This window comes from Crocuta crocuta, unplaced genomic scaffold, assembly GCF_008692635.1.
Source record: "Crocuta crocuta isolate KB4526 unplaced genomic scaffold, BGI_CrCroc_1.0 scaffold318, whole genome shotgun sequence".
Taxonomy (NCBI): domain Eukaryota; kingdom Metazoa; phylum Chordata; class Mammalia; order Carnivora; family Hyaenidae; genus Crocuta; species Crocuta crocuta.
The window spans coordinates 2,218,689-2,236,617 of record NW_027531425.1 but is presented as its reverse complement, the minus strand read 5'-3'; the positions used below and the strand labels follow the sequence as shown (position 1 = coordinate 2,236,617).

General features: G+C 57.0%; 2 protein-coding genes across 5 annotated transcripts in view; one reads left to right on the top strand and one right to left on the bottom strand.

Moving 5' to 3' along the window:
• SOX13 (SRY-box transcription factor 13) overlaps positions 1–14,990 on the top strand; it is a 45,310-nt gene extending 30,320 nt beyond the window's left edge. For 3 of the 4 annotated variants that reach the window (XM_077771945.1, XM_077771946.1, XM_077771947.1), the window contains 13 exons: positions 2,925–3,123; positions 4,245–4,356; positions 4,439–4,525; positions 5,715–5,887; positions 6,235–6,303; positions 7,008–7,122; positions 9,329–9,414; positions 9,638–9,797; positions 10,258–10,367; positions 10,508–10,604; positions 10,918–11,061; positions 12,292–12,508; positions 13,221–14,990. In XM_077771945.1, coding sequence (XP_077628071.1) covers positions 2,926–3,123; positions 4,245–4,356; positions 4,439–4,525; positions 5,715–5,887; positions 6,235–6,303; positions 7,008–7,122; positions 9,329–9,414; positions 9,638–9,797; positions 10,258–10,367; positions 10,508–10,604; positions 10,918–11,061; positions 12,292–12,508; positions 13,221–13,497 — 1,845 coding nt within the window. In that variant the 5' untranslated portion in view covers position 2,925 and the 3' untranslated portion in view covers positions 13,498–14,990. The remainder of the gene's footprint in view (positions 1–2,924; positions 3,124–4,244; positions 4,357–4,438; positions 4,526–5,714; positions 5,888–6,234; positions 6,304–7,007; positions 7,123–9,328; positions 9,415–9,637; positions 9,798–10,257; positions 10,368–10,507; positions 10,605–10,917; positions 11,062–12,291; positions 12,509–13,220) is intronic. The other variant, XM_077771948.1, reaches the window with a different exon arrangement.
• A 56-nt stretch (positions 14,991–15,046) lies between these two features.
• ETNK2 (ethanolamine kinase 2) overlaps positions 15,047–17,929 on the bottom strand; it is a 20,475-nt gene continuing 17,592 nt past the window's right edge. The window contains exon 9 of the transcript XR_013337040.1: positions 15,047–16,913. The gene's annotated coding sequence lies outside the window, so the exon portion shown is untranslated. The remainder of the gene's footprint in view (positions 16,914–17,929) is intronic.

Sequence of the window (17,929 nt, the reverse complement as noted above, 5' to 3'; positions counted from 1 at the left end):
GAGGGAAGGAAGCCGCCGCCCCAGGACCCTCTCCGCCAGAACGTGAGACCCTGGGAGGAGCCCAGGGTCCGGGCTGTTGCTTCTCTGTCTACACATGGACCCAGAGGGACCAACCGAGAGCCGGTGGCCGACGTTGAGGCAGACGCCTGTGGAAATGGAAGGGCCCTTGTCTGGGCAGCGGGGTCTGGCAGGGCTGTCTGGTGGGCACCACGCCCTGGTGAGCGGCTTGGCTGGTCACCAGGCGTCCTTTTCTTTGTGTGTCCCGGGGCTGTGCCAGAGGCCAGGATGCGCCGGTGGGAGCGCCAGGAGGAGGCAAGCTCCCGATACAAAGATCATCCACAGTCCCCCCGGAGGTACTGGTGGGGAGTTAAGTGTGGGTAAACAGGCCATCGGTGCCCACAGGGAGGTGTCCGCGTGCGCACCGTCGGACAGAAATCCGGTGTGAGCCTCCTGCCTAACTTTTCAATTCTCCAGCACCCACGCTACGAAGTGCAAAAGGAAGCCGGTGAAAACAGTACTTTATCTAACTCCGTGTATCCAAAACATTGTAATATCAACGTGTAATCAATAACCATTTCTTAATGAGCTATGTGGCATTCCGTTTTGCATGCTAACCCTTTGAAAGCCGGGTGTAGTTTACGCTCAGCACGTTCGCATGGGATCTGGCCGCCTTACAAGCCCGGTGGCCGCTTGTGGTGGTGAGTGGCTATGGGAGTGGGCAGTGCCGTCCGAGAGTTAATTGGGACTGTTAATCACCTCCCTGCCTTCACCTTCCGCCCGGGGTGGGGGGATGCACGGGGCAGCATTCTGCGGTGGGGAGGCCTTCCGGCTGCCCGTCTAACCTGCGCCCTGCTGTGCCGCTGGGGTCTCTGGGCTGCAGTGGGAGAAAGGCTTCGAGGTAGGAGCTGGAAGGCCAGGAAGGTGGGACAGAATGGAGGCGAAAACCTTCTAGGACCCGAGTGGGGAGCGCGGAGGCGACCTGGTGGCCCGCCCACGCCCGGCGGAGCGGTGGGTGTGGGACGGACGAGGTGGCGCGGAGCGGCCGGGGATCACAAGCCCACAGGCCCGCATTGTTCGCCTGTCACACTTCCTTTGGCTTTATTGCCTTTGTCCAACACCCTATTGTCTGGTTTCCTTTTGTCCCCTTTTCAGCGCGGCTGCCTTTTATTTTCCAGCCAGCCTGGTTGTTTTCATTTCTTTTGTCTGAAGTTCCTGAGAGGAAGGTTTTATTTTCAGCGGTTTGATTAATTCACAGCTTGAGCCCGGGGTTTGTTTGTTATGNCGGCCCCCCCTGCTCCGGGCCTGGCTCCCCGCCCCGCCCTGTGCCCGGATGGGCCGAGCCGCCTGCTTCCTGGACGCTGTCCAGGCCCCTGCGTGGTGAGAGGGGACCCTGGGGCCGGACCCTGAAAGGCCTCGGGGGAGCTCGGCTGGGGTCGTGTCTTGGGTCCCGTGCCAGTCAGGCCCGAGGGGACCCTGGCCTTTGAAAGTGGCAGGAGGGTCTGCTTTGGTCTAGGTGGCATCAAATCAAATACATCTTCAACTGGAACGTTCGTTCCGCTGTTTCATGTAAAATACGGTCCGTGGGCTCTTGTATACAGCACGTTGCTTCACTCACAAGAAATGTTTTGCTGTACGGAGTCGATGCAATATACAGTATTATATACTGCACCCGCAATTCGGCTTTAAGGGATGTTTACTAGATCTGATTTTTGTCTTACACGCCCCCTCCTAAAATTTTTGCACAGGTGTTACATTTTTAAGACAATTTAAGGATGCTTCTCAAATGGGTGAGTATCGGCCTCACCTGTAGGGTTCGTTAAAACAGATTCCTGCTCCATTCGCAGAGTTTGATTTGTGGGTGACCGTAACTAGCTCTCAAACAACCCCCCGGGGCATGCTTAGACTGTGGCTCCGTTGTAGGGACTGCATTTCAACTTGCGGTGGTTTCACTAGTGCCAAGCAATGTTGTAAACGGGTAAATTTTAACAAATCGTCTCCTCCTGAACGCCATTTTGCAGATGAGGAAACAGGTGTGGAGAGGTCCAAGGTGACTTCGTCACTAGTCGAGTAGCCTGTGCGTACTTAGAACCTGGTGCTGGGTGTCCCCACTGGTCTTGTCTCCGTGACTTTGAACAGGGAGCAAGTGAACTGTGCGCATCTGCCTGTTTGGCTCTGAGTATGGAATGACCACCAGCAATCACTCCCCAGGATTTTGATCCCCGGGATTCCAGGCAGTGGTGACAGCAGCAGTGAGGGGAGCAGATTCCGCTTACACCAAGAGTTGCCAAGGCACAGGAGTAGAGGAGAGCGACTCTCTGTGAGAGACTCCAGCTAGATATAGGCAAATATTTTTTCTCCAAGCTATACATCTCTCAGCCTGCTATGTCCCCACTTTTGGTAGCTACATGGATATGAAAAATAGTTCGCTTTTATCTTGTCTCCATTAGAAACACGTATATAAAGGGTAGTTGACCCTTGGTCCCCCTTTTGGGGGGTAGTAGGGAGTGGTAGGGACTAAGGAAAACTGGCTTGTCCGTAGGGAGCACCTGCTACTTAATTCTAGCCAATTATTGCCCCCAGACCAACAAGAGAAGTTCAAATCCAGATCTCATGCAATATCTCGTGATTTGTATATTTTGGTAGCTAATTATAAATACACATAATTTTGGCTTTACTGGGAGCAGAAACCGCTAGTTGACAATCCCTGCCCTCCTTAGGTTAACCATTCAGCCAGACGCTGCAACGGGCAGGGACTCCTGAAGGTAGGGCCTGCGTGACTGGCTGTAGACCTTCCTATGGAAGAAAGTGAGGGGCAGAAGAATGGTTTCTAGTTTTTTACTGTGGGTTCCAAATGGGAGTTTGCATTTCGTGCTGATGGCGTCGCTGTATCTACAGTTGGTTCCGCTCTGCTCATCCTCCCTTAGGATGTCCATGAGGAGCCCTGGCTCTGCCCAGCTGGCCCTGGATGGCGTTGGCACCATGGTGAACTGTACCGTCAAGTCTGAAGGGAAGAAGGAGCCCTGCCATGAGGCCATCCAGGCCTCCGCCGCTACAGCGGAACCCCAGCCCGGAGACCCAGCCCGGGCTTCCCAGGATGGTGCTGACCCCCAAGCTCCAGCCCAGGTGCCCGGCCCTTTCCCCGGGGCTCCTGGGTCAGTGCGCCCACTTTGCCTACATAACCCACACTTGATGGGGCTCACTTTGCCTCTGTAGCCTACACACCTCTTCTTGAGGCTGGGCAGGCACCCACTCCCCTCGCTGGGGACACAGGAAGCAGAAACGTCTCTGGGGGAAGACTGTAGGTGGGTGGAGAGGGGCTGCCAAGTTCAGGCAGGCCACCTGTCTGAGCGGTACATGGTCTCGCTCTTGTGCATGCTCACCTGGTGCTAACTACTCCCCCATGTGTGACCAGTCCTGATCTGAGGACTAGTTGGAGAGACAGGATACATCTGCTCAAAAGTCATCTACCGTACAATTTGAGAAAATCAGCCTTATTACCCCAGCCTGAGTGCCGTCACTCAATTCCTCATCCTCAACATGGTGGAGTTCTGAACTACAAGAGCAATAAGGACTCTTGGAGTTCTTAAAAATCCTGATTCCATGCAAGAGATGTAAAAAGAGGAATGTGTCATTAAAAACCAAATGAGAATTTTAGGGCTCTGGGGAAGGATCGAGCCTAGAGGGAAGAGGGGAGGGGTGGCAATAGAGGAAGACTTCCTGGAGGAGTAGGGCCTTGAGTTAGTAGGCCTTAAAGAATGGGGAGGACTCAGGTGAGGAGAGGGGGTGAAGCCCTAAGGAGGGACGAGGTGGTTGTCCCAGGAGTAACCCACCCAGCTGTAGATGTGGGCAATTGCAAGAGAGTAATAATCAATAGTGGGCTTGGCACTTGACCCTGCAGCAGCAAACTTCATGTGCATTAACTTGACCCCAGCGTCAATCCTGATAGGGGAGGTATTAATATTTCCACTTTCAGAAGAGGGAATGAAGTCAGGTTCAGAGAAGTTCAGAGTCTCCTGTGGGATCAAGTGCCTCATGAGTCACTGAGCCTCTGGTATCTTTAAAGCTTTTGTTCTTTTGCTAAATGCAGCAAAGTCAGGGCAAACGTAGGGAAGGTGGGGAGGGAGAGCCCTACCCGGGGGCAGCGGGTGCGCTTGGATTTCTCAGGGTGCACATGCCTGGGGGCCTCCGTTCCCCCTGCAGTCTGCTTTCAGGGGGGTGACGGTGATAATCTGTGCATACTGCAGGACTGCAGCCCCCCGGACAGCAATGGGTGTCCAGAACCCAAGAGACCGGGAGGTTCTGAGGCTGCCTCAGGAAGCCACGAGAAACTGGACTTCAACCAAAATTTAAAAGAAGGTAAGATGTCCGCCTAGGTTGGAGGCGGGCCCAGGCGGGAGGTGTTAAGAGCGCTGTTCCTCACCTCTCTGGTGTCTTCTAGTCGTGCCGGCCATCGAGAAGCTGCTGTCCAGTGACTGGAAGGAGAGGTTCCTGGGAAGGAGCTCTGTGGAAACCAAAGACGTGAAAGGTGAAGGCCCATGTGGGTAGGTGGGGGAGGCTGGCTGAACCCCTTTCCCTTCTCCCAGTCTGGCCACGCAGTCTGGGCCTGCGGGGTGGTTTTGGAGGCTCTTGGTCCCCTTGTATCTGGCCTGTACCCCTCCGGCTCCTGCCCAGCCCCGGGGTTTGGCACCTTCCCTCACCTGGGGACCGAGCTTTTGGTCTGGCTCCTTCCCGTGCAGGAGAGGCCTGGTGGGAATGCCATTCCATGAATACAGATTTGGGCTCTTACCGGGGACCCTTGTAACCTCAGGTGTGTCCCTGCCACTTCCCAGATCTAGCTAGATAAAATGAGCCAGTTATCCCCTTTTACTGCTGAAAATTAAATTCCTAGGCTGCCAGGACCTCACTGAGTGAATTCAAGGGCTGCTGCTTGGTTCATGAGAGTGGCCGTATTTCCAGTGTGGTTGCTCACCCCCATGGTGGGGGGGCTTTCAAACCACCCCAGTGCTCAGGCTCCATTCCACGTGCTGAGAACCCCCGGGGCCGGGGGTCTGGGCATGTGTGTATGTTTCAAAGGCTCCCTGAGTGATTGAGTCGAATGGTCTGCAGCCTGGCACAGCTGTGTCTTATGTGAGCTTAAGTAGAGGGCAGGGGACAGTGGCCCCTGTGGGTGGATGACCATGTGCCAGATTCTGGACTCGGCCTTACATTCACTGTCTTTTTAACCCTGACAGCACCCCCTGGGAAGTGGCTATTCCTGTGCTTATTTATAGATTAAAAAAAAGTGCAGAGAAGTTGGTTATTTATCCAACTTCTGGAAAGGATAGGTTGAAGTAGGAATTTGAGCCCAGATCGGTCTTGCTCCAAGGCCTGAGCGTGTCCCACTGGGCCCCTTCTGTGGGACAGTTCTCCACACCGATGCCATGGCACTGGGCACCTGAGGACATCCGAGAAGTGATCCAAGAAGTCCCCGGTCAGCGTTTCTAGGGACCGGAAGCAGCGGGGGATGGTGGGGAACTTCTAGGGCAGCTGGTTGTCAGACAGCAGGCAAGCTCCCTGCAGGGCAAGGATCAGGTCTCCATCCTCTGTCGCTCAGCCCCTGACAGGGGCCTGGGAAATTGCCATTGCCCAACAAATGTCAGATGGGTGGGTGGGTGCATAGGTGGACAGATGGACAGACAGACATTCTTACTGGTGGCCGTTTCGCTATGGAGCAGGGACCCAGGAGAGCCTGGCAGAGAAAGAGCTCCAGCTCCTGGTCATGATCCACCAGCTGTCTACCCTGAGAGACCAGCTTCTGACGGCCCACTCGGAGCAGAAGAACATGGCTGCCATGCTGTTTGAGAAGCAACAGCAGCAGATGGAGCTGGCCCGGCAGCAGCAGGAGCAGGTGGGCCCAGCCTCGTGTCTGCTAGCGGAGGGGGTCTGTCAGAGCCTAGAAGGGAGCACGTCGGGGGCAGGCCTGGGTGGTGGGGGTGTAGTAGTAGTCCCACCTCTGGCTGTTCGTAAGCCTTGTGGGGGGCCGGGGACTGGAAGGGGCTCTGAGCCTGAGCAGCTTGCTACTTCCGCCCAACCTCCACCCTTGGCCTCCGGAGGAAGGTGCTCTGAAGGTGGGCTGTCCTGCTGCTTGCCCCACCCAGCGTGTGGTTTGTGCCGGTGTGGGGGGCAGGGGGCGGTGCGTCCTGGGACAGGGCTAACATCCCTCATGTCTGTTACCCCGCTCTTTCCTGCCGCCAGATTGCCAAACAGCAGCAGCAGCTGATTCAGCAGCAACATAAGATCAACCTCCTCCAGCAGCAGATCCAGGTAAAAAGGGTGGGGAGAGGGCCAGGGGCTGAGGGGGTGACATCAGCCTGGAGATGGATGGCTCCCAGGGACAGGGAGAGATGGGGGAGAGGTGGGTTAAGCAGACTCACTCAGGCATGGCCCTAGGGAGGGGGCTTACTTCTGCTCTAGCTCCGAACCCCAGGTGTCTTCCCCTGGCTTACGGGAGGGGCCAGAGTGTCGTCTTCCCTAGCTGGGGCTGGCAGGTAGGAGGAGATGTGGGGTCGAAGGGAGCCTTTAAAAAACATATATATATATATTTTTTTTTTTTTTTGAGAGAGAGGAGAACGAGCAGGGGAGGGGCAGAGAGACAAAATCCAAAGCAGGCTCCAGGCTCTGAGCTGTCAGCACAGAGCCCGACAGTGGGGCTCGAACCCATGAACTATGAGATCCTGACTCGAACCCACGAACTATGAGATCCTGACCCGAACCCACGAACTATGAGATCCTGACTCGAACCCACAAACTATGAGATCCTGACTCGAACCCACGAACTATGAGATCCTAACTCGAGTGGAAGTCGGACGCCCAACCGACTGAGCCACCCAGGTGCCCCTCATATGGAGACCTTTTGAAGACTCACCCTGTACCGGTCGCTATACCTCTCGTGTCTGGGTCCATTCTCTGCATCCTGGGTTGAGCCGTTTGGGCCCCCAGGGACTCACACAGGGTTTCTTTGCCCTCAGCAGGTCAACATGCCTTACGTCATGATCCCAGCCTTCCCTCCAAGTCACCAGCCTCTGCCTGTCACCCCCGATTCCCAGCTGGCCTTGCCCATTCAGCCCATCCCCTGCAAACCAGGTGAGTGAGGGCGGGGGTCCAGCCGCTAGCTGAGGCCTGAGGTCAGGGAGGAGCCCGGGACCGCTCTGGCGCATTACTTTGCCATGAGGCCTTTCTGGGCCAGTGGAAGCAACATCCCTTCTTTCTGAACCTCCCTGAGAGAATCGAAAAAGAAATTGCGCTTGAAAACAATGAAGCGCTTTCCAGATAAAAGTGAATGTAGCCTCTCTAGATCTAGTGTCCCTGGCTCTGGTACGTTCACTGGACCAGAATATTAATCTCTTGAACTCTAACTGAGGTCTGTACTTTACCCCGACCGAGTCCCTTCTGTCCCGCTGCTGAAATTCAGTGAACACAGACTGAGTACCAACCACGTGTCTGATGCCCTGTTGTTGCCAGGTGGCTATGGGGGGGTGATAAAAATGGGTTTTGAGCTCAAGGAGTTTTACAGTCTGGGGAGGGAGAAAGGATATCAATAAGTGGGGAATCCAGGAGGGCTTTCTGTGGAGGAGGTGCTTGATTGGGTCCCCAGAGGTGGGCTGTGGGGGTGAAGCCCGGAGCTGAGGCCTGGAGCCTGAGGTTGGCAGCTGCAGGGGTTGGTTGGAGTGGAGGGGAGCGCATGGCAGGGTGGGGAGACAGGCTGGCGGGAGCAGTTGGGGCCGAGCCTGGTGTTTGGAATTTATTTTGTAGGATCTCCATCCTGCTTGAACACTTGAGCAGAGGGTGTGTTGTCACACTGACTGCGGGTGACCGGCAGCAGAGAGGGAAGGGGGACCGGTCGGAGCGGGGCTGGTAGGGGGCTGCTGAGGTGGTTCTCGGACAGAAGCGGAGATGGAATTAGTAGACCATGACCATGGACACCTTGTTGAAAGGTCACGGGTCAGGGCAGGGAGGTTGCCCATAGTTGTTGCAGGAGCGGGGATAGCTTTTAGGTCGATTCCATTGGGTCTACCCTCCCTGTTCCGTGTGCGAGAGCAGGCGGGTGAATCCCTGTGGGCCACAGGTTAGCACCGCCAGCTCTGCTCCACCTTGCTCTACGCTGGACGCTCTAGTGTGGGGGAGGGGGAAACACAAAGGACTGAAAAAGTTAGGCCCCAACTTCAAGGAAGTTGTCACTTGGGGAAGTGGGGACACTGGGAAGGGGGAACAGGCCAGCAGCACAAAACCATTGCAACTCAAGGGGAACAGAGCCGCAGGAGTGAGGAGGGCAGGGCCTGGGGGCAGTGTGTGGTGGTGCGTCTGACCCCCTGCTTCTGGACAAGGAAGGCAGGAAATCAGCTGTGGGATGACTTGAACCGGCCGGCTTGCTACCGCTTTGCTGGCTTCAGAGTCCTAGTAAGCAGGGGGCCACGGGCTTCCAGATGACCCTTCCCTGAGTGGAGCGAAGAGCGCCTCCCCCCAGCTCCCAGGCCATAGGTGGTGCCCCATTGCCCACAGCACCGAGTCCACAAACCCAAGCCCGGCCGTCACAGGCCTCCGAGGCCACCTTGCCCATCACGGGCCTGTCTCCTTGCCCACTTCTTGGCTCTCGCAAACCCACATCTCCCCTCCACCTGCCTGCCTGCAGCCCAGAACACCACCGGCCATGTGGTTAGCAATTCGTGTACACAGCTTCTCTCTCCACCTGAGCTGTCCACTCCTTGATGCCGGGCTGGGTTGAGGACCAGCACGGTAGGCCAGGTGGAGCAGAGAGGGTGCCGTGTAAGGGGGAAAGGAAGGGCTGTGTTCAAATGTCTGTGCTGCCATTTCTGAGCTATGGCATAACCCGTGTGACGTCTCCTGGTCTCTGTGTCTTCATCTGTAAAATGGGGTGATGTCCTGAGCACCGGTTCCATGCCATACACTAGGGTATTGGGGGCTAATGCGTGAGCAGGATAACGCCCAGGGAGCGGCTTTTGTACCCTGCACATAGTAGGTACAAACACCAGTGTCTGTAGAATGAGTGGGTGTATACCTGCTTTCAGGTCCCCGTTGGGCGGGAACTCCAGGCTCAGCGGGTTGGGAAGGGCAGGAAAAGGGTGAAGATGCCGATCGGTGTGCAGGGGTGGGGTGGGGGGTGGATGAGGAGGCCTTCGGCGGCACGGGGGCGCTGGGGAAGGCCTGGGCTGCACACGAGCTGGGCCAGCTTCACGCCTCTGCCCACCTGCTGCGGCTGGGACCTCGTCAAGCAGGGCGTCTGCTGTTCTGTGCTCATCCAGGACTTTTCTCCTTGCCGCCTTTTCCATAGTGGAGTACCCCCTGCAGCTGCTGCACAGCCCCCCGGCCCCGGTGGTGAAGAGGCCCGGGGCCATGGCCGCCCACCACCCCCTGCAGGTACTGCTCCACACACTGGCCCCGGGCTGCCCGCCCAGGGGACTGCGGGCTCCTGTGCTCTTCTTCACCTGCTCTTGCCAGTCTCTTCCTTTCCTGCCGTGTCCTTGTGTGTCCCGGGGATGTTTGTCTGTCTTTGTGTTCCAACGTGTCCCCTCCTGTCCCTCTGTGGGGGGTGGGGAGGGCCCTGGTGTGTCTCAGCCTCTCCTCTCTGGGTCTCTCTCAGGAGTCCTCCCAGCCCCTGAACCTCACAGCCAAGCCCAAGGCCCCCGAGCTGCCCAATGCCTCCAGCTCCCCCAGCCTGAAGATGAACTGTGGACCCCGCCCCCCCAGCCACGGGGCCCCCACTCGGGACCTGCAGTCCAGCCCGCCTAGTCTGCCATTGGGTAAGCGCTCTGCCAGGGATGCATGGTATGACCTTGGGCATGTCCTTCCCTTCTGCGGGCTACGGTTTCTGTAAAACAAGGGGTTAGAGCTGCCGTCTTTGGCCTCTTTTAGTTTCTGCGCTGTCTCAGAAGGCCCCCTACTTCCTCTTCCCGCTCACATCTGGCTCGGCTCCCCCACTTCAGGGCTCCAGGCCACACTGAGTTTTAGTTTTAGGGAGTGTGATTCTCTGTTCTAGCCTACTGGCCCACGGCTCCACAGCCAGTGTAAACAGCGCCCCCTTGGGCACGTGCAGCTGTCTGGAAGGGGCGACAGGGAGCACCAACCCCGGTGAAAAACTCACAGGAGTAGCCTGGTGTGAACTGGGTTGATCCCCTCTGCTGCCCCACCCCCATTTCTCCTCCTCNCCACCCCCATTTCTCCTCCCACCCCCATTTCTCCTTCTCCCCCCCTTTCCCATAGGCTTCCTTGGTGAAGGGGACGCGGTCACCAAAGCCATTCAGGATGCTCGACAGCTGCTGCATGGCCACAGTGGGGCCTTAGAGGGCTCCCCCAACACCCCCTTCCGCAAGGTATGAGGGCTCCCCTGCACTGGGGCAGGATGCAGGGAAGCTGAGGGACTGGGGTGGAAGATTCGGTCTGAGTCTGCTGGAGGGAGGGGTGTGGGGTGATGCAGAGGGGCTCATGTACAGATTTTGTCTGTCAACTCCAGGACCTCATCAGCCTGGACACGTCCCCGGCTAAGGAGCGGCTGGAGGAGAGTTGTGTGCACCCCCTGGAAGAAGCCATGTTGGGCTGTGACATAGATGGTGAGGGACTGGGGGGCAGGAGGGCCCACCTCTGCTTCCTACCGGGGTCAGGGTGGGTCAGATTGTGTGCCTCCCTGATGCCTTTTCTCCCAGATGCCGTTTCTCGCAGACCCTGTCTCTGAAGTCCCCTCCTGTGTCTGGCTCTTGTCAGTCTCTGGGTCACTGGCTGGGCCCCTGCTGAGGTCCTGCTTCCAGGGTCCCTGGCTCCTGTGGGAGCCTCCCCATCGCCCCCTAGTGGCCAAATAACGGCGGTCTCTGCCAGCCCTACCCCGAGGGGCTGCCCTCCCTGGCTGACTTCACTGCTGTCCCCCAGGCTCCCGCCACTTTCCAGAGTCCCGGAACAGCAGCCACATCAAGAGGCCTATGAATGCCTTCATGGTGTGGGCCAAAGATGAGCGAAGGAAGATCCTCCAAGCCTTCCCAGACATGCACAACTCCAGCATCAGCAAGATCCTTGGTAAGGGCCGGTGGGTACGGGCTCTCAGGGCTCCAGGGGCCATGCCAGCAAGACCTGGTGGCAGGAGCCAGCTGGCTTTACTTGGCGCTTGCTGGGGGACAGTCCCGGTCGTGCTGAGCTTCCGAGGAGTCTGGTGGGTCCTGGGGTGTTATTACCACTCTGGGGCTCTTGTAGACCCCAAGAATTGAGGAGTGTGGTATGTGTGTGTACATTCTCTAGCCCCTGATCTCTCCCTAACCTGTTCTGTTTGCCTAGACCCTTGGAACTCTGGCAGGAAACAGGAAAGATTGGCATTCTTGGGCTGTCCCTAGAGAGGTGGTGGCAGTTTTTTGTTTTTAAACAAAAAATATTTATTTGATCTCTACACCCAGCACTGGGTTTGAACTCAGGACTCCAAGATCAAGAGTTGGATTCTCTTAAAAAAAAAAAAAAAAAAAAAAGTTGAATGTTTTGCCTGAGCCAGTCAGGGATACTAGTACAAAGTTTTTTTTTGTTTTTGGGTTTTCTTTTTTTTTCATTTAAAAAAATTTTTTTTCCTTTTTTAATAGTTTATTAAGTTGGTTTCCATATAATACCCAGTGCTCTAAAAATGTTTATTTTTGAGAGCGTGTGTGCATGGGGGAAGGACAGAGAGAGAGAGGGAGACACAGATTTGAAGCAGGCTCCAGACTCAGAGCTGTTGGCAGAGAGCTTGTTGTGGGGCTCGAACCCACATACTATGAGATCATGACCTAAGCCAAAGTTGGTCGCTTAACCAACTGAGCCACCCAGGTGCTCCTAGTAGAAAGATTTTTAAAAACAAATTCTGTGTCCTGACTGGAAGCTAAGGCAGGTGGGGCGGGGCTAGAAGGTGGCAGTTGTTTTCAAGACTGAGGCGCCTCTGTCTCTTGTGAAAATGGGGCATTTTGTCCTCCGCAGGGGGCCTGGGGTTGGCTGCTCTTTTGTTTTTTTGCAAATCTGGCAGAGCCAGGCCGAGCCTGCCGGAAGTGGCTGGGTAGTTTGGGATGTGGTTACTCCATAAATGGACGCCCACATACATGCCAACTTCATTCATGCATTTGCTCCACTGACATCCAAGGGGCACCCATGTGGGGCCGGGTCCTCACTAGGTGCTTGCACATCTATCACCTTGTTGATCCAGCTGGGGGCCAAACTCTTAGGGACGTATAGGGGGTTTGGGGGTGGTCAGCAAGCCGAGCACTGACTGCCTGTCCCCGGGGGCCGGGCCAGGCTCTCGCTGGAAGTCCATGAGCAACCAGGAGAAGCAGCCCTACTACGAGGAGCAGGCAAGGCTGAGCCGGCAGCACCTGGAAAAGTACCCGGACTACAAGTACAAGCCACGGCCCAAGCGCACCTGCATCGTGGAGGGCAAGCGGCTGCGGGTAGGCGAGTACAAAGCCCTGATGAGGACCAGGCGCCAGGACGCCCGCCAGAGCTACGTGACCCCGTGAGTAGCCCCACCGTAGGCGGCCAAGCCTCTCCCCCCTCCACGTGCCTGTGCACCTGCCGCTCCTGTGCGTGGCCGTGAGTGTGTGGCGTGCGTGCCTTTGTGTGTGACCCTGGTGCTATCTGTCGGTTTGGAGCTTAGATGTGTGTGGGCGTGATCTGGGTCTGCCTGGGCCCGTGTGTATGGCCGCAGGGGTTGCCCGGTGGCTCAGGGCATAGGATTGTACCTGACTGTGGGAGACTGGCCACGTGTGCCTATGAATCACAAACTCCTTAAAAAAAAAAAAANGTGCCTTTGAAACAAAAACCCCAAAAAAAAAAAAAAAAAAAAAAAAATTCAAGGGTGCTAAAAATGAAGGTACTTATTATACAGCGGATTCCCAACTTGACAAAAGCAAGCTCCTGCATGGATTCTTTCAAACCCCGCCCTGGGGCATCTAAATATAGAACTTCCAAAAACTGGATTCACACAGGAGCCTCTGGGCATATCTGTTGAACATGCTCCGGGCCCCGGACTGCATGTGTGAGCAGGGCTATAGTGGACCATGAATTTGGCTGTCAGCAGCAAGCAAGCCGGGTGGCAGTGTGCATGTCTCAAGGCAAAAGGGTCGTGGGGTGGGGAGGGCACGCCTTGAAGTGAACCAGAGGGGAGCTGGATTTGGGGGTGCGAGGTGGGGGTCCCTCTGCAAGTGTGCCTCTCGTCTGCCCTGCAGCCCCCAGGCTGGCCAGCTGCCGATGAGCTCCTCGGAGGTCCTGTACCCTCGAGTGGCAGGCGTGCCCCTGGCTCAACCCCTGGTGGAGCACTATGTGCCCCGGAGCCTGGACCCCAACATGCCTGTCATCGTCAACACCTGCAGCCTCAGGGAGGAGGGCGAGGCTGCAGAAGACAGGCATTCGGTGGCTGATGGCGAGATGTACCGGTACAGCGAAGACGAGGACTCGGAGGGCGAGGAGAAGAGTGATGGGGAGCTGGTGGTGCTCACGGACTGATCCTAGCTGGGAGGGCCCGGCCCCAAGCCGATGGGCACAGCCAGCCGGCCTGGACTACGTTGGTACTTGGACTTGCCCAGGAGAGGGGCACAGCTGTGCACTTGTAGATATCCTCCTGAGGGGAGATGCCCCATCACCTCCCCTGGGGCCACACCTGACGCACTGTGGGCTGAGGTGGGCGGGGCCTGTAGAGCAGCGAAGTGCTGAGCGCACCTTGGCCCTTGGGGCTCGTGGCCAGCGGACACTGTATGACCCTTCCTGCAGGTCTACTCACCTCAGGGGCCTGGCAGCTCCAGACCTGTCCCCCTGGGACCACATGCTTTGTTTTCATTCTTGTCCTGGCTGGACCAGCCCCTATAGGACCAAACAACCACCCCCTCCCCCCCATCATCACTCCTCTATCACAGGATCACTTTGTACTCTGCAGAAAGGTCTGGCTGTCCCTTGTCTTCATCTTCTGCTGAGCCCGTTGTGCCTCTGGCTGCTGTGTGTGTGCGCACACGTGTGTACATGGAGGTGTGTGCACATGCTCATGTGTGTATTTCCACCTGCTCATTCATTGCACAAGGTATTTATTGAGTGCCTGCTGTGTGCCAGGCACTGTTGCTGAGTTCCTGTGGGTGTGTCTCTTGATGTCACCTCTTGCTTCTCTGGGGGCCTCTTCCTGTGCTTCATTGTCCCCAAATTGCTACCTCTTTGTCAGTCTGGGTGTCTCAGGTTCTGTGTGTCCTTGTGTTCTCTGCAGGGCTGTTCTGTGGTCCCTTCTTGGCCCCTGCCCCCTTTGACACCACTGGTCAGCTTGGGTTTGTCAGGCCCCTGGGCCCACCAGCCGCCCTGACCTCCCCTTCCTGTCCCTTCATTCCCTCCCTGACTCTGCCCTACGGTTGGTTCCCACAGTCATTTTTAGCTCTGAGCAACGTGGGAATGTGTTCAGCCTCCAAGGGGCTCGGTCTTGGTGCCCCTGTCCCTGGTCCCAACCTGAGGGCCAGGAGTTGGGGACAGGATTGATGGTGTTCCCTCCGTCCTGGGGAGCAGGGCTCCCCCCATGGCAGCTGGTGAGTAGGGAGTGGGAGGGTAAGACCACCTCTCTGCCAGCCTGCTCCCCTCCCCCCTTCCCCCTCCACTAACACTGGGGAACTCCCCTCCGCTCCTGCTCCCACTGGACAGGTTATTTCCCTATGAAAGTCCCATCCCACCGGCACCTGACTCCAACGATCCAGAACAGCCCTTGGATCAGGGTGGGAAGGGAATCCTAACCCCACAGGGGCAGATGTGGCTTCTGTGCCTGCACCCCATCTTCTCCCTGTCCCCCCCCCCCCTTTCCCTCAAGCCCATCTTCTCTCCAGGCTGTTTTTTTTTATGACTGTAAACATAGATAGTGCTTTATTTTGTTAATAATAAGATAATGAGTAACTTAACCAGCACATTTCTCCTGTTTACACTTGGGGAATTTTTGTTTTCTGTCGGCATAATAAACACAGACCATTTCAGAATCTGGCCCTTGTGCGGGGGAGGGGAGGGCTGCTGGCCCCTGTCCAGAATGTCTACAAGTGCCGCCAGCCCAGCCACCACTGCCCCCTTGTGGCAACTCCGGGGATCTTCGGGCATGGGACCTGGGAGGAAACCTGAGGCCAGGGAAGGCCAGGCCAAGCCTCTGGAGAGACTGTCACCACCCCCAGAGCCTGCACCCTGAAGACACTGCCCGTCTCAAGGAGGTAAGCCAGACCTCCCCACAAATTGCCCACCTGGGTCCTAAAAAGGCAGTGGTGAGAGCAGTGGAGGGAGTCCCGGAAACTTGGGTTCTCTCTAGAAGTAGTCACATGGCCTTGGCTGAAGGTGAGAGTCAAGTGTGCCCTCTAGGCTTCATCCTCCTCCTCTGCAAACACCAAGGTCAAGCTTTATCCATAATTTGTATTCCCCTTTGGAGAAGGAGCCCTTTGAAAATCTCCTGAAAGCTGCTGCAAGCCCGCATCCCAGGAAAGGGCTTGTGTGCCCGAGCCCAGTTAGAAGGCCCCCAGGTCACTGAGTAATGAAGCAAGGTCGCTAGTGATGTGCTTCGGGGCTCTGTGACCTTACGTGTTTGAAGTCGTCATTCAAAACCTATCTAAGAGAATGTATCCATTGGACCTAAAAGGGCTGATGACCAGCTTTCAAAGTGCATATTAACAATGCTCGATAAACAGTCCAACTCTTATAGTCAAATTAATCCCGTTAAGATGGAAGGCGGGCAGCAAAGCCGAAGGGCTTCCAGTGGAAGAGTTAGACTGGGGTTGGATTAAGAGAGGTTCTGTGTTCACAACCAGGGAAGTGGTGAGAGAAGTTGGGGGTGGTTGATTCCAGGGCCTTTAACTGGGGAGTGAAGACTCCCCAAGGAATTAGGTCCTGGCCTTTTGATCTAGGGAGGGTTCTGGCTACTGGCCTTGCTGGGTTTTTCCCAGTCCACCCTCCCAGAGCTTTGGGCCGCCTCTCCTGGCTACCACACCCGGGGAAAGACACAGGTGGTCCTAGGGAAGAGGAACGAGGCTGATGTGGCGCCTGCCCTCCAGTGGTCAGCGGGGAGAATTGCTCATCTTAATTTCCCTTGTCCTGGTCTCCCCCACCCTCCAGTCCACACCACCTCCCACACTGTGTTCCTAACCAAATCAGGGCAGTCTGTCAGGACACTCCCAGGCAGCCCCACCCTCAGCCCCTGCCAGCCCAGCGCTTCCCTATTCCCCAGTCTTCTGTGGCCTTAAGGGAGCCTGAGGCCACTACTGTCACTCTCAAGGACCCCTTATCCTGCCCTCCTTTGCAGCTGCTGGAACCGTGTGCCCCACATCTTCTTAGGATGGACAGAGCCCTCCCCGAGGACCCCTGATTGGTGCCCCGGAGCCCTGTCTCCCTGAGAGGCACCATAGGGTCAGGTAGGCAGTGAGGCCAGGAAGAGAAGATCCCGGTCATTACCAGGAAGGCTGGGGCCTGAGCCTCGTCTGCCCTCCTTTGTCTCTTGCAACGGCTGAGGGTCCGAGCTCCTCCTAGACCCTGAGGAAGGTCTGAGGGAGTGGGGGCCCCCGAAGTTGCCGTGGCCTGGCATGTGGAACCAGGGGGCTAGGGTGGCAGTCAGGACTCCAGGCTTTGAGGGGAGGGGTGTCCTGAGCTCCCCTCCCCCTCCCTGCCCACTCCCTTGGAGAACTGGAGGAATGAGGATGTTTTCTCCAAGGCAGTGAGATGGTGCCTGCAGATTAAGTCCTTCGGTGCAGGTGGTGGCCGGGGGCCAGAGGGGCACAGGATGGTACCTGGGGGGGGGCCCCCTGTTCCAGCCATTCCTGCTCACCACTGCAACACCGTCTCCCACGCGGTGACATCAAGGCCCCAGGAGGCTGGAAACGAAGCTGCCTTCACAGTGGTTATCTCTGCCCTCAGCTCCAGAGGTGGCTCTGAGAGGAACAAGGAGGAGGGGCACTGCCATTCGGTTCTCGAGAAGGCCCCGCACGCGCCTGACCCCACGGTAGCCCTCAGGGGCCCGGTTTGCCCAGCCCCAGGTGGGACCAGGCCACATCCTCCAGGAGGACCCTTCCTGGGCTTGGTACTGCTCTGCCTGGGGGCCGGGCCACACCGGATCACCATGACCTTGAAGGCCCCAGCTGCTGGGGCCAGCTCAGCTCCAGCGGTTGCCATGGCAGCCGGTACTTTTCTCGGCAAAAGCCAAACAGCCAGAGTCTACCTGGCAGGCGGCCACTGCTGCTACCGCTCTTAAGGGCACCGGGTACCTTCTGGGGGCCCATGGAAACAGCACATGTGTAGCAACCTGTGCTGCTCCGAGGGGCAGCCCCATGCCCCTCTGAGTACCTGCTCTTCTGCCCCCTGGGCCTCCTGAGAAAGTGACACGGCAGACCCAGAAATCACCTTTGCGGGCTAGCTGGCAGGGCAGCAACCCCCTTCCCCCACAACAGCCAGCGCCAGCCCAGGAGGGGGTCCCGAGTGCCCCCGATTCAGGGTCGCACTGGTTCACCACCTGCCTGGAAGCCACAGCCTAGCCCCCTTTCCTGGTGTCACCTTCTTCTAGCAAGATGCTCGAAGGTAGAAAAGCAGTGGAACTTACCCTCCCTGCCCAGGTCTCTCCCAAGCCAGGAGCCCAGGCCTCAGGGAAACAGGTGCATGGAGACCAGGGTGGGAAAGACCCTGAGGAAGCGGGTTGCAACCCCCGTCGCCCCCACTGCAGGAGAACTAAATCATACCCCCTACATCACATTCTCGCCATAGGCACTCAGACACCAGAGTGGTCCAGAAATGGCCATTTTTTTTAATGCAGAAAACCATGATAATTTACAAATGAGTCACTTTCTGGGCCAGAGCCAGGAGGCCGTGAGGGCTGAAAGGAGGTGGCAGCCGTTGAGAAGCCGGGGCCAGGAGCTCAGCACCTTCACGATCCCTCCGCCACAGCCTCCTGTGC